The 16,591-nt window shown below is 39.1% G+C and overlaps 1 protein-coding gene across 1 annotated transcript in view; it reads right to left on the bottom strand.

Moving 5' to 3' along the window:
- The window catches only part of LOC135577210 (junction-mediating and -regulatory protein-like), a 138,771-nt gene that overhangs the window by 49,712 nt on the left and 72,468 nt on the right, over nt 1-16,591 (bottom strand). The window contains 1 exon segment of the mRNA XM_065045106.1: nt 12,054-12,227. Within this exon segment, the coding sequence (XP_064901178.1) occupies nt 12,054-12,227 (174 nt within the window).

Below are 16,591 nucleotides of genomic sequence, written 5' to 3'. Positions count from 1 at the left end.
GGGTTAAACCATGACATTAACATACAAAAAAATGCTAAATTTTCACAGGGAAATGATCCATTTTGACAAATGAAAAATTCAGGGGTATAAATGTGAAACATTTTTAAGATCAAAAATATTACAGCTTTTTTAGTTCATTAGAATTATAGAATCATTTACATTGGAAAAGACCTCCAATACCATAGAGTCCAACCATAAACCTAACACTGCCAAGTCCCACTAAACCATGTCCCTAAGCACTACGTTTACATGTCTTTTAAATATCTCCAGGGATGGTGAATCAACCACTTCCCTGGGCAGCCTGTTCCAATGCTTGATAACCCTTTCCATGAAGAAAGTTTTCCTAATATCCAATCTAAGCCTCCCCTGGCGCAACTTGAGGACGTTTCCTCTCATCCTATCACTTAGTACTTGGGAGAAGAGACCAACACCCACCTCACTACAACCTCCTTTCAAGTAGTCATAGAAAGCGATAAGGTCTCCCCTCAGCCTCCTTTTTCTCCAGGCTAAACAACCCCTGTTCCCTCAGCTGCTCCCATAGGACTTGTGCTCTAGACCCTTCACCAGCTTCATTGCCTTTCTTTGAACTCACTCCAGCACCTCAGTGTCTTTCTTGTAGTGAGAGGCCCAAAACTGAACACAGGATTCAAGGTGCAACCTCATCAGTGCTGAGCACAGGTGGACGATCACTTCCCTAGTGCAGCTGGCCACAACAGAGAGTGTTTCATAAAGATGGACCCAATTTGCCAATATACTGTTTTGAAATTGGGCCCATCTTTTTTAAACATCCTGTATTTCTGATAAAAACCAGGATGCTGTTGGCCTTCTTGGCCACATGGGCACACTGCTGGTTCATAATCAGCCAGCTGTCATCACCCCCAGGTCCTTTTCTGCCAGGCAGCTTTCCAGTCACTCTTCCCCAAGCCTGTCGTGTTGCATGGGGTTGTTGTGACACAAATGCAGGGCCCAGTACTTGGCCTTGTTGAACCTCGTGGAACTGTCCTCAGCCCATCAATCCAGATGGTCCAGATCCCTCTGTATAGCCTTCCTACCCTCAAGCAGATGAACACTCCCACCCAACTTACTGAGGGTGCACTTGATCCCTTTGTCCAGATCAGTGATAAACTGGCTCCAATACTTAGCCCTGGGGAACACCACTTGTGACTAGCTGCTAACTGGATTTAAATCAATTCACCACAAGTTTTTGGACCTGGCCATCCAGCCAGTTCTTTACCCAGCAAAGAGTAAGCCCATCCAAGCCATGAGGTGGCAGTTTCTCCAGGAGAATGCTGTGGGAAACAGTGTCAAAGGCTTTACTTAAGTCCAGGGAGAGAACACCCGCAGCCTTTCTTTCCTCCACTAAGGAGGTCACCTTGTCATAGAAGGAGATCAGGTTAGTCAAGAAGGACCTGCCTTTCATAAATCCATGCTGACTGGGCCTGATCGCCTGGCTGTCCTGTATTTGTATGTAGAAGTCTGATGTCTAGCAAAAAGAACATGTTAAACTACATTTAGAACTCAAAATGCTAGATAAAGTAATCCATAATTATTGTTTGCACTCTGGTTTTATGTTTATACTTGTCTTCAGAGTTTTGGGGGAAATATACATGTAGCCCAAAACATGTAATACTGCATTTGAATATCAAGCTTCACTTGCCTGCTGCGTATGTTACATCAGAGAGTCTGAAATCAGAAGAAATGGACCAGTAATCCAAACAGTGAAATTAAGATGCTAAAACTCACTTGTTGAATGTCTTTACATATTATTACATCTAAAACAGCAACAGTCCAGAAATAGTGACATTTTAATATGCCTATACAAATTCAGCACGGCTTTTATGTGTATATGACTTAAAATACTGCCTTCAATTCTTTTATTATACCTTCTCCAGCATTCAATGAATATAATTTTAGTTCTGAGTGTTTGGCTGGCTTATCAATACAACTTTTCCCAGTTACCACAAATATATGGTCATACTAGTCATACAGAACATGTCTAGTAAGCGTATCTTACTTTACTCTTGAACTGAGTACATAATTGCTTCTTTGGTGAGCATTTCTCAATTTGATAATACAGTTCATTACAAGTTGGCTTTTATCTGTGTGCGTCTCCCCCCCCAAGCCTTGGAATTATTCCCATATTATTTAAAAAACAATTACCTTGCTGTATTTGCAGTGTCCACTTTTTTCATGAACACATTTTGCCATGTTTAGGAGGTCCACAGGGATTTGAGCAGCACTTACAAATATTAATCATTTCTACAAACAAAACTATGTTTCTGAAGCTGTGAACACACACAAAAAAAGAGAAATATCACTGCTGAATGCATTGTTCTAGGGTCAGATGACTAGTACATAATTAAATAGAAATTTTAGCAGAATTCAGTTTTCCAGATTTGTGTTCCACTTCATAATAAGCCATCCTTTTCTCCTTCCATAATATTCTACCTTTTTCATTACATTTTCCACATGCAGCAATATTTAAGTGCTTTACAATACGGCTTTGATTCCTCACCCATACTAAATGATCCATCCTTCACACTAAATGAGGCAAAATACACCTGAAAACCTAGCATAAAAACAAGTTAAAAAATAAAAAGAAAAAAAAAGAATTCTATCACATACAACGCTAATCTGCATTTTCAAGCTTTTAAATGCTTTAACTTTGTTATTAACTTTTGTTCTGTTATTTTGTTTGGGTTCTTTTGTTTGCTTTGTGTTTTGTTTGCTGTTTTTTTCTTTTCACAGAAGGAATCTGCAGAGAATTCAGCTGTTCTACTCTAATAAGCCTCCACTGAGCACACAGAATTTGGTGTTTGTTTGTCCCCTACTGTAGGCTTGTCTCTTGCCTAAAGTTTCACAGCAACAGCAGAAATTTAACACTCAGATGAAACATCTTCCATTTTTTGTCTCGCTCCAAAACAAAAGGACACTAAATACTGTTCTCAAAGATTATAGGCAAAGCAATTCATCCCCTTCTTATCTCATTCTGAAAACAAACAAAATTAAGCTGATTAAAATAAAATACTTATAAAAAAATATTAAAAAACTAAAACATCTTCCCCACAAATCAAAGAGAGATATGTAATGCAGAAAAACTCTAAAAATATTAAATAATTGCAGAAGGCACAGGCCATCTTGTCTACTGATATTTTTATTCAAGCTTAATTATCCTCGTAACTTTTTTTCATTTTAGTAACTCATTCTTCAGTTTCTTCCATTATTACCCTACTTTGTATCCAAACTTTATCTTTCTCCTTGTCAGTCATTATATTTAAACAATATTATGTGTTCACAACTCCCATTTCACTGAGGTAGTAAGCATCAGAAATACTCATGTATGAAAATGGAGCTAGCAAGTTAACACAAACCATCACATGCATAATTTCTGTTTATAAACCAATTCCTCTACCCTAGCTACCCAGTGTAATATATATTTTATCATCATAGATACAAGTACTGCTTTCTCTCATGTGGGAAACTGCAGCGGGTCTGTGGAATCCTTGACAGAAAATATGAGAGTAGAGATCAGCCTTGAGATATTAAGATTTACCCTTGAGAAGGATGGGAGTAAAGGAGTATCCGGAGAGAGGAGAGATGTACCCATGAGAGAGAAGGGGATAGAAGAATAACATGGATGATAGGAAAATTAACCAATGAGATGTTAGTGCTGTAACTTGTAACCAATAGTGAAAAGACACATGAACTGGTAGAATTGTATGAAAATGCACTTGTAGCAATAAATGGCACCTATTACTTTCATCTTGAAAGAACTTGGTCCATGTCGTTTGTCCGTCTCAACCGCGACATATGGTGACCCCGACGTGATCTTGCCTGAAGAGGATCTCGCATGACAAGGTGACAGCGTACAGCTGTGAACAGCCGAAGAAGAGCTGTGGAGACGGAGCCTGGTACAGCTGATAAGAGCAGCCGAGGAGAGCTGCCGAAGATCCAGATCGATTGAAAAGAGACCTCGCTAAGGAGTAGGTGAGCTACCGGGAACAGGGGGGGTAAAACTTATCTAAAGAAGAGGGTACTGTATTATCCACATGGAAGCTGCTTCTGAAGAAGCAGGGTGTTAGCCTTCTGGAACTGACTTTAAGAAAAATGTTACTATGGGGCAAAGCACAAGGTTTAGAGGTTAATCCTGTGACAGCATTTAGTGTGTCACAATGGATGGACTTGGGAGATAAACTGTTTGATAGTGCTACCCAAGGGTCCAAGGAAGCAACTGAACTGTTAACAACCTGGCGCTTGTTATTAGATACTCTGAAAGAGTTAAAACAGCAACGGGCAGAGGCGGCAGAGGGGGATGGTCTTCCTGGCTCTCCTGGGCCAGATTCGGAGAAAAAAGAAAGATTAAGTACTGCTCCGACCCCCCCTGTTACTAAGGATTCGTCAAAACCGCCCAAGTCCATATTATCTGACACGGATAAGGATCCGTGGCACTTAATTGGAAAGTTAAAAGGAATAGAGGAGGAGCGTACATATGTGTGGCCCCAAGATCAGAAAAAAACTATGAAAGAGTCGTATACATACGTGTGGCCCCAAGATCAGATAAAAGCTATGAAAGACTCACATGAAAAAACAGCGTTATGGTCTCGGGAGGGGCCCTCAGAGCACCAGTTGGAGCACCAGTCAGAGCACCAGTCGGAGCGGTGCGTTCGGCCAACCGCTCCGCTGTCATCAATCACGGCTCAAACCTCTCCTCTACCATCAGCAACCGCGGTTCCGCGTCTGCGTCACCGCCATTGATCACAGTTCAACCCTCTGCCCTGCCGCTATCAGTCGCGGAAGAAAAAAATGGACATTTTTTTTTTCCTATCCCCCCTTGCCTGGAGATTTAGGTGGAGAGGACCCCCCCCTGGGGAGCCAGACCGAGCCAAATAACGTAATTCCTACAGATTTGAGCCCCCCCAACCTGCCCCCGCCTCCCTCCCACGCTGCTGAAAAGCAAATTCCTGAGGGTGGGGGTAGAGTTTCAGAGCGTAAACCGAACTTACCAAAAAGCTGGGATTTACCCCCAGTTTCGATTACAGTTAAACCACGGGACCCTGTGCGTTTCTGGAAGAGACACTAATTGACACACCACAACTACAGGCACGATAACTTTCTGAAATCCTGAGGCAGTCAACAGACCTCACATATCAAGCTATGATAAAGGTGCCTGAAACCAACAATGCAGCCAAATCATTTGCAACTATTAATCAGGGTCCCAATGAGAATTACATGCAATTTATTGACCATCTTCAAGAGGCCATCAATAAGCAGGTTGAAAACTTAGAAGCTAACGAATCATTGGTGCTGAAATTAGCAGTAGAGAATGCTAATGTTTGCTATCAACATGTTATCTGCAAGTTTTACAGTACATATTATGTGTTTCTGTGTATTGCCTCTCTGAAAATCAAGCAGCTTGTTAGGAATGTGAGTGAATTGTTTTACTAGTTGTTTTTCAGTGCGCCGTAAAACTCTCTCCCCATTTTTCCCAGTCGTGCTGCAAGCAGCCTGTGTTTTCTACCCCTCCCTCCCCCTTCTCAAGGTTTTACTTGCAAGATGGGGTCAGGAATAATTGTTTTCAGTTGTGTTCCTGAAAAATCAGTATTGGGAGGTGTTTTAAAACTTAGGAAAACACTCGGAATTATGAGAAATGTCTTGTTAAATATTGAAATCAGTGTTCGCTGCTGTTTATGTTAAATGATTGGGAAAAGTGTCCGGAGAATAGAATTTTGTTGCAATTAATGTTGTTTTTAAGGTGAGAAGAGCAGGACAAAATAAATCTCTACAAGAGATCATTAGATCATTACAGACAGTTTTACAGCTGGAACAGTTTGAACGTCAACAAGCTGAGAGAGAGTTAACTGATAACACACAGGTCACAGTAAACTTCCTGAAGTCTGCAAGATGCTTTCCTCATTAACCTGTTTTCTTTGTGGGTATCGGTTTAAGCATGTTGCAATTTTGGTAGGTCTTTGTTATATGGTACGATAAGTTCCCAGTCTGTTAAATTATGAGAATCCGTTGACTCAAAATGTGCATTTTGTGATAATACAGAAGATCATGAGTAATTTAGTTCTTTACTGCGTGAATGTGATGGTAAAATTTTGAATATAGTAGCTGTTATTTTTTTTTCTTTTCTCTAGCATGCTACCTTTATTCCGGCATTCAGACTTGCGCAACTCTGTGACAGGCTGTGTCTCATCTTGGTGTGCTGGATCTGGTTTTTCCATATGCACATCATGTAAAGAATCCTGGTTTTGGAATAATAGCTGTAGCGCACCAGATGAGACACTAAAACAAAACAAAACAAAACAAAACAAAACAAAACAAAACAAAACAAAAAAGGCATTGCCCAGTCCAGCTCGCTGCAGCGGCAGGTGCCAATGGGGGTCCAGCGTGCACTGACCTATTTTGTCAGGGAGACCCAGAGGTACCTCCACCTGGCTGAGCAGTAAGAGGCCCAAAGGTGCAATGCAAAAAATTGAGATATTGTCTTAAATTGGTGTAACTGTGATCCATCTGCTTATTTGAACTGGGTATTTGGTTTTTACATCTGAGCTCAGTATTTTAGTTTGCATATTCATATTTGGTACTAAAATAATCTTGTTTGGGGAAATAATTACAAAATGGGAACCGGTTCCACTGCTAAAATTCCACCTTGCCTCCCCTTAGGATGCATCCTTACACATTAGAATGATTGCTTATATTGTTAGAAAAGCATTTAAACTGTTAAAATGCTATGATAGATGTGAATTTGGAAGAGGTTGTATTTAAAAATTGCTAGAATATTAACTGATTTGGATCTAGGAAAACAGACTAATGGATTTATGTTTATTATACTGGTTTATACTGTTTTTTGACATCTCTAAATTGTAAAAGGTAAATGGAGCTAAGGAATGTAACTATTTCTGAGCTACTTGAAATTGCATATAAAGTGTAGTTGGAATGAAATGGGAAAACAAAACAGCAAAATATCCCAGGCCTGTGTGCTGTTCATTGTAACTGAGGAGTTTGCCAGAGCCTCCCACTTCGTACCAGTGATTATGCATGGCCTTGGCTATATCTGAACTGCGGCAAGAAAAAAAAAAAAGAAAAGAAAAGAAAAAACCTGTTTTCCCGCTGCTAAGCAGAGAAAGGGGGGCCTTACTCCCCCCGCTCTGTCCTTTTTTTTTCCCTGAAGTATTGTCATCCATTTTTGTTGTGGCACTGTGTTGTTTTTCGGCTTCGAATCAGGGGTTGTTGGTGTTGTTTATTTTTGCTTCTGTCTTGTTTCCTAGGTTTTGGCACATCTGGGGAAAAGAGCTCATAATTTTACCTCCTTGCTTAAGTCAGTCTTTTCACACTGGTCAGCTTTGGGGGGTCACAGTGTTCAGTGCTTCTCTGGGTCAGACTGGTACTGAATTGAGTGTGGAGTGGAGCCATATTGGTTTGATGTGGAGTTCGAACTAATGTGTTTTCATGCTGGGCTGTACGTCTTGCCATCTCAGATGGGGGCGAGAGGGAAGTTTTATTCCCCACCGCGCCCCTCCCCCAAGCAATATTACTGCATGAAGGAGTCTGAGAGTGAAATTTAAAGGCATCACCAGTGGATCCATAGCTCTAATGAAACTGGAAAATTAAACCAAAAATTTGTTAATAGACTTATTCTATGGTAACTAGTTGTAAGTGACTACTTAGTAAATTCACCATGCTAGTTTTTGAGGTCATGAGAGAGAACGAAAGAAAGGCCGTTTTTTCGAGACCAATAAAATGCCAAATTTGGAACAAAGTTTAAATACATGAATTCTTATAGTTGTTAGAAACTCCTGTACCTCTCTTAGGTTAAGATTTGTTAAGTAAATTGTAAGCTCAAACAACTTTTTCTGAGAATTCTCTTTAGTTGCATAGCCTACAAGAAGCTGCTTGGATGGTGCATATCTGCTTGCTGCAAGTGAGAAATCTCCAAGGAAATTTCAAATGCTGTATTTCCACTAGTATTAACAGCCAATGTTTCAATAAAGCAAATACTACACTGATTGATCTGAAACAGGACTTCGATCCGGTAAGGGAAAACAATATCCAATAAATATGACAGCAAAAATGGAGTTGGAAACTTTGAGGAATAAATTTATGACAACCTTACAGGTTGACTGTATTCGATTGGACTTGCAGATTTGTCTGTTTATAGCTACAACATAGAAACAACCTGTGGCTATTGTGGGACAGTATGATGAGATTGCTAGCAGACTGATATGCTGATTGTTACTCTGATCAAGAAAAGCAGGGAATGAATTTAAGTTTCAATAGGCCATGATCCTTTTGTCATATATGTACCATTTGTGAAATTTAATTCTGATTTTTTAATTTTATTTGTAATCTATGTCTTTGTAAATTGCACTAGCTGGTTTTCTTAACAGCACAGCTTTTGGCATGCATAAATGTAAAATGTAAATTGCTGCAGAACCTGCAAGTCTTTAACATCAGGCCATAGGCCATACTTGTATTTGGTCTGATCCTACATACTTGCAAAGTTTTTGTTGATGGTTCTGGGAAGTCTCATAAAGCTATAGTGGTCTGGCGTGAAGATAACAACTGGCATCATTCTGTAAAAATTATTGAAGGTTCAACCCAATTAGCAGAATTTGGTGCAGCTTTACATTACTTAGAGCTTTTTAAGGAGGAACCTCTAAATTTGATTTATGATTTTGAGTACGTAGTCAAGATCCAATGCACGTATCTGATTCTGAACTGTGTTTTTTGTTTTGGTTCTGTTCTTTTTTAAAACAAAAAGGGGGGAGAAGTAGGGAAAACACCACAAAACCAATTGTCAAAAGCATTGTATGTGATGAAATACTTTGCAAGTGTGACCCAAAACCATGCTAAATCAGAAAGAACCTACATTAGTTATGGCCAAATCACTAGTTAATGGTCAATGGAAAAGGCCACATCAATTGATAACCTGGGAGAGAGGTTATGCTTGTGTCTTTACAGATCAAGGGCTGCAATGGTTGCTGGCACGAAACGTGAAACCTGTGCTATCTTCCTGACAATGACTGTTGCATCTGCTGTGTTTTGGATGCCCGCACAGACAAAGACTAACATGTGGAGTACTTTAGCCAACATGACTGACCAGGACTCCATATGCCTAGCTATGGCATCTCCGGAAAACCCATTCCACACATGCTTGGTTGGCATCCCCCTTGATGACTACAGCAGCATCACACAATTGTTTCAAAATAGTGGTCGGTGCAAAGGCATTGCATCAAACTGTAATAATACTAATGTGACACTTTGGATTAATTGCCTCCTGGAAGCAGACATCGAACCACAGGAACTGGAATTGCTGGCATCTATGCCCATGGACACTTGTATCCAGTCGGTTTGTGAAAAGTGTCAGAACAGTATACAAGAACATGAATGGATAAAAACTGCAAAATGTTAATGCTACCCTTGGTGACTATAGAAATGAAACTCGTTGGTGTAATGCCTCGCAGAAGAATCCAAGGGGTGTCATTGATAATGTGGGAACAGCAACCCCAAAACCTCCTGTATGGTGTAGTCTTGATCTGTGGAGATAGAGCCTGACCAGGAATTCCTTCTAATGCTGTTGAGGGACTGTGTATTTTGGGACTATTAACTCTCTTAACGCCCAATGTATCTATGAAAATAGATCACAGAAGAGCAAGACGAGAAAAACACCTTTTGTGTGTATACGAGTCAAAATGTGATCATAATGTAGATTTTTGGGGATCAAGGTTAAGGGTTTTAGGATCTCTTGTATCTGGTGTTGGCACAACTAAAAGCTTTAAACATTTTAGAAAATTAGGATGCTGGCTAGTTAAGCAAACTAACAGAACTTAAAAGGCTTTAAGTGGACTTTTTTTAGATGTAGATTCTGTAAGACATGCCACATGGCAGAGTAAGGCCGCGATAGATTTTTTGTTATTAGCTCAAGGACATGAGTGTGAAGGTTTTGATGGGATTTGTTAAATAAATTGCTTAGTGGTTGAGGGTTTTTAGGATGGTTGTTATCAGTAGTGAAAACAGGACTGATCATTTTGATGATTGTTGTGGTTGTGTTACTGATGTTGCCATGCATGATTTCTCTGCTGCAAAGGGCCCTGCAGTGGACAATGAGGGCGGCATTTTTAGCACAAATTAAAAAAGGGGGAATTGTGGGAAACTGCAGCGGGTCTGTGGAATCCTTGACAGAAAATATGAGAGTAGAGATCAGCCTTGAGATATTAAGATTTACCCTTGAGAAGGATGGGAGTAAAGGAGTATCCGGAGAGAGGAGAGATGTACCCGTGAGAGAGAAGGGGATATAGAATGAAGAATAACATGGATGATAGGAAAATTAACCAATGAGATGTTAGTGCTGTAACTTGTAACCAATAGTGAAAAGACACATGAACTGGTAGAATTGTATGAAAATGCACTTGTAGCAATAAATGGCACCTATTACTTTCATCTTGAAAGAACTTGGTCCATGTCGTTTGTCCGTCTCAACCGCGACACTCTCAAACAATTAAATGAAAAAAAAAAAAGAGAGATGGCATCTTTCTCTACCACATAATACAGATGACCAAGTTTTATAACTCAAAAATTGCCAGGTTAGGAAGAGAACTTAATGTACATTAGATGCACCTATGTACGGTTAAAGTGATTCACCATAGAACATGCCTCTGAAGTTTACCAAGGTTATTCTTTCAGGAAAAAAATGTAAACATGACGTCTTTTAAAACTGAAATCTAAGAGATTAATGAGGTTTGTTTGTTTGGTTTTGTTTTTGTTTTGTTTTGTTTTGTTTTGTTTTTTAAAGAGATTCTTAATTCATGTTCCATACTCAATATGATACTTATCTTCTCTTGTTTGACAAAAGAAGAACAAAAAATTAAAATAGAGAAATAAATAATCTTTTCCCGTGCTACAGCTAAAAGTTCAGATAAGACAGGAACTATTTCATCATGCTGAGGAAAGTTTTCTGTTAAATGTATTTTGCATAATCTTCAACAGTATAATACAACTGAAAAAAATATTCATCCCAGTTCTCTATGCAGCAACATTTTTCATTCAGGGGGAAAAAAGAGCACTTTTACTTCAAATATCATTGTCTCACAGATTAGTTTCAGATTGCTGAACTTTCTGAAAAATTACTTTATAGACACAGCAACAGCTCAAAATAAAACTGGTTTTGGAATCATAAATCTTCTTGCCGGCCTCCTTCTATACTCTAACACAGAGAAAACCACTATATTTTTAAATTGAAACCAATAAAAACAACGTTGGCTAACAATAAGGTGCCAAACAGATAAACTGACATTTGTAATGCAGATTAAATGAAAAAAAAAAATAGTTTCTGTGTTACAATACATAATTTAAAAGAATCAGGCTACAGTCTTAATCTGTGTAGAAACTGCTGATTTTATCAAAAGTACTTTGAAGATGCAATAAAGATGAAATTTGTTATTTTTGGTTAAATATTTAAAATTAGAATTATTTTTAATTAAAACAAACATATGCATTATAAAACAGTTTTACCAAAATGTAGTATTCTTCAGCTGGCTATACTTTAATAGCTCTAAGGAAAATATTCTGTTGAAGTGTTATAACAAATTACATACTTTTAACATGCTTCCATGTTTAAGTGTTTCACAACATGGTTTATCAGATTATCTCAGAAAACTAGAATGAAAAGTAACTTCCTGAAGAATCTTTTAAAATCTTTTTAAAATCTTTTAAAATAATTAACAATCTCATAGATACTGTACAATATGTATCTTTCTGTTTTATGTGTTAGTCAGTATTCCCAGTAATCACGAAACTGTAAGTTTCACCTATTAAAGTCAACAATTAATTTAAATAGCCAAACATCGTAAGTTAAACAGTTGATGGTTAGCTACATGTCAGAGACATTTTCACTCTACAAAAAGCACTCCTCTGAGTGAAGGAACCAGAAAAATAGGGTCAACATTTAGTGGAGAAACCATCACTGCATGTACTGCATAATAAAAGTAAATAGTAACTGAAAAGCATGATTTCCCCATTAATAAGAAGTTCAGTTACCTTTACCATACCTTTATCTGCTGTCTTCTAAGCATCGCGAGTTCCTTCATATCTTGGAATGGCTGCAGCAAGTACTGGTAGAGCTCCATGGTAGCTTCTGCAAGACTACTGTATGCTTCATCTTCCATTTGATATAGTTCAAGCAGCTCTACCATGCTTTCCATGTTCTTATGTCTTTCCAGAAGCTGTAAAAAAAGTGCTAATTTTAGTGAATGTGTTCAAACATTCCTGCTAAAAGTGACACATTTTTTAGCCTATCCTTTTGTATTATCTTCTCTACCCCACAAAATCATCGCTCAGACATAAAAAAAAAAAAAAAAAAATCTTAAACCCCACCCACATCTTGAATTTAGCCACTCAAGTATGAGCACATCTCAGATAAGCTTAACTAAAAATGTGCACCACTCCTATTAATTTTTTCTTTTCAAAAGTCTTTGGAAGGAAATTATTATGAGCACAAAGCACAAAGAGCAACTTAGTACAAGAATCTATAACATAGTAATCAGATAAGCTACTTAACACATTTCCCACTTTCAGGTATGAGGGTAAGAGGAAAGGACACAAAAGGACACAAAATTTGAGAAGTCACATTTTGATCTTTCTAGGTCCCTAGGCAAAGAAGGACAAAAAGAGAGTTGGAAAATATTAACAATGTTTTACTAATGCTACTAATAAAATAGAGAAAATAATACAAAATATAAAAAACCAATCTTGAAAATCCTTGCAAAGATCAGCACTGCTCCAGCAGCAGCAGAGCCTGCACCCAGAAGTCCTGGACTGGACTCTGCAGCAAACCGGAACTGGATTCAGTCTGTCACTAGGCCTCAGTTCCCAGGGATGACTTGCAAGGTCCTCTCCTAATGTCAGCCATAGTCCAAGAGGAAAAAAGGGACAAGATCCTTGTGATCTCCCACTTCTATATGAAATATCACGTGAATGAGATGGAATACTTAGTTGGTCAGTTTTAGTCACCTGTTCAGTTTGCTCCTCCTTGCCCCTCTCGCGGGACGTGCATTCTTATCAGAGACCTTTCATTCCATTGCTATGTCTACCAAAACATGTATCCTACTTTATCTAAGTGCAGCTACTAAGAAGACTTTAGCTGAAAAGAAAATTCACTAAAAGAGAAACTTGTCTTGTTTTTAACAAAATCATGACAGTTTGCTGATGACACAAAACTGGGAGGAGCTGTGGACATTCTCAAGGGCAGAGAGGCCCTGCAGAGGGATCTGGACAAACTGGAGAACTGGCAATCACCAACCGCATGAAGTTCAATAAGGGCAAGTGCTGGATTTTGCACCTGGGACATGGCAACCCTGGCTGTACATACAGACTGGGGGAAGAGATGCTGGAAAGAAGCTCTGTAGAGAGGGATCTGGGGGTTCTGGTTGACAGCAAGCTGAACATGAGACAACAGTGTGCCCTGGCAGCCAAGAGGGCAAACCGTGTCCTGGGGGGTACCTTGACTATGTACTCAAAATCACAAATCAAATTTAAAAGTTCCTCCTTAAAAAGCTATAAGTCATGTAAAGCTGCGCAAAGTTCTGCTAATTGGGTTGAACCTTCAGTAATTTTTACAGAATGGTGCCAATTGTTATCTTCACGCCAGACCACTACAGCTTTATGAGACTTCCCAGAACCATCAACAAAAACTGTTCAAGTATGTAGGATCAGACCAAATACAAGTATGGTCTGTGATCTGATGTTAAAGACTCAAAGGTTCTGCAGCTATTTACATTTAGGCATGCCAAAAGCTGTGCTGTTAAGAAAATCAGCTGGTGCAATTTGCAAGGACATAGATCGCAAAACAAATATTAAAAAAATCAAAATTAAATGTCACAAATGGTACATATATGACAAAAGGATCATGGCCTATTGAAACTTAAATTCATTCCCTGCGTTTCTTGATCAGAGTAACAATCAGCATATCAGTCTGCTAGCAATCTCATCATACTGTCCCACAATAGCCACAGGTTGTTTCAATGTTGTAGCTATAAACAGACAAATCTGCAAGTCCAATCGAATGCAGTCAACCTGTAAGGTTGTCATAAATTTATTCCTCAACGCTTTCAACTCCATTTTTGCTGTCATATTTATTGGATATTGTTTTCCCTTACCAGATCGAAGTCCTGTTTCAGTTCTATCAGTGTAGTGTTTGCTTTACTGAAACATTGGCTGTTAATACTAGTGGAAATACAGCACTCGAAATTGCCTTGGAGATTTCTCACTTGCAGCAAGCAGATCTGCACCATCCAAGCAGCTTCTTGTAGGACATGCAACTAAACAGAATTCTCAGAAAATGTTATTTGAGCTTACAACTTACTTAACAAATCTTGACCCACGAGAGGTATAGGGCTTCCTGGCAAATACAAGAATTCATATGGTAAAACTTTGTTCCAAATTTGGCATTCCATTGGTCTCAAAAATTGATCTTTATTTCATTCTCTCCCATGACCTCAAAAACAAGCACAGTGAATTTACTAAGAAGTGTTGGAAAAAGGGTTCTCGCATAGGTAGCGACCTGATGTGATGGAGGAAGAAATGCAGCCGACTCAATATGAGTGATAGAGCATACTTCCACTTTATTGCCCGAGATAGCATGCATTTATACCAAATACCATAATTATGCATACTTGTCTCTATCTAATAGGCTAAGCACTAAGAGGTTACATTTACTTACTCCACCTACTTGGGTTTAGCTAGCTATGCACATCCCGCATTCTTCTGACTCTTATCTCTTCAAGGATATCCTGACCCTGCCTTAGTTAGTACTTTTCCGTTCCCCCTTTCCCACGGCCTAATAGACAAGCTAACTAAGGCCTACTTATGTCAACTAAAATGGGCTCTGCTCGTACAGTTGCTTGGTGGACTCATGTCCATGCTCCTTGAGCCAATCCCTGACATCTCCCCCCTTTTCTTTTTTTTTTACGAGCAGAGCCTGCCCAAGTGTCTGCTCTAAAATCTTCTTAATACATGATATAGCACAACTCAAGCATGTTAATGCAACTACTACTATGATTAAGAGAGCCAGAGCACTCTGCAAAAGCCCTTTTGCCCATCCTCCTAGTCCAAACCAGTTCATGAGGCCCTCTAAGCCAAAGAGGCCCACATCCTCTCTGATCTTCTGTGAATGGTCCGTAAGTTGTTTAATCTCCTTGTGGATGGATCTCGACTTATCCTGTAAATCCATACAGCACATTCCGTCAAATTCCTCACATCCATGGCCATGGGCTAATAACAAAAGTCTCCTGTGACTGTATTCTGCAGTGTAGCATGTCTTACAGAATTTACATCTAACAAAAGTCCACTTAAAGCCTTAGAAGTTCTGCTTGTTTGCTTAACTAGCCAGCATCCTAATTTTTCTAAAGTATTTAAAGCTTTAGTTGTGCCAACACTAGATACAAGAGATCCTAAAACCCTTAACCCTGATCCTCAAAAATCTACATTATCATCACATTTTGACTCATATACATACAAAAAGTGTTTTTCTCGTCTTGCTCTTCTGTGATCTATTTTCATAGATACATTGAGCGTTAAGAGAGTTAATAGTCCCAAAATATACAGTCCTCCAACAGCATTAGAAGGAATTCCTGGTCAGGCTCTATCTTCACAGATCAAGAATACACCATACAGGAGGTTTTAGGGTCGCTGTCCCACATTATCAATGACATCCCTTGCATTCTTCTGTGAAGCATTACACCATCGAGTTTCATTTCTGTAGTCACCAAGGGTAGCATTAATATTTTGCAGTTTTATCCATTCATGTTCTTGTATACTGTTCTGACACTTTTCACAAACCGGCTGGATACAAGCATCCATGGGCATAGATGCCAGCAATTCCAGTTCCTGTGGTTCGATGTCTGCTTCCGGGAGGCAATTAATCCAAAGTGCCATGTTAGTATTATTACAGTTCGTTGCAATGCCTCTGCATCAACCACTATTTGAAACAGTCGTGTGATGCTGCTGTAGTCATCAAGGAAGACACCAACCAAGCATGTGTGGAACGTTTTTTCCAGAGACATCGTAGTTAGGCATATGGATGGTCAGTCATGTTAGCTAAAGTAATCCACATGTTAGTCTTTGTCTGTGCAGGCATCCAAAACACAGCAGCTGCAACAATCATTGTCAGGAAGATAACACAGGTTTCACGTTTCGTGCTGGCAACCATTGCGGCCCTTGATCTGTAAAAACACAAGCATAACCTCTCCCCCAGGTTATCAATTGGTGTGGCCTTTTCCATTGAACGTTAACTAGTGATTTGACCATAACTAATGTAGGTTCTTTCTGATTTAGCATGGTTTTGGGTCATACTTACAAAGTGTTTCATCACAGGGCAAATTTAGGATGCACCACTTAGATATAAGTGATTCATCACATACAATCCTTTTGACAATTGGTTTTGTGATGTTTTCCCTACTTCTCCCCCCTTTTTGTCTAAAAAAAACCAAACCAAACCAAAACAAAACAAAAACACAGTTCAGAATTAGATACGTGCGCTGGACCTTGACTACGTACTCAAAATCACAAATCAAATTTAGAGGTTCCTCCT

This window comes from Columba livia, chromosome W, assembly GCF_036013475.1.
Source record: "Columba livia isolate bColLiv1 breed racing homer chromosome W, bColLiv1.pat.W.v2, whole genome shotgun sequence".
Lineage (NCBI taxonomy): Eukaryota > Metazoa > Chordata > Aves > Columbiformes > Columbidae > Columba > Columba livia.
This window is presented reverse-complemented; position numbering and strand designations above follow the sequence as displayed.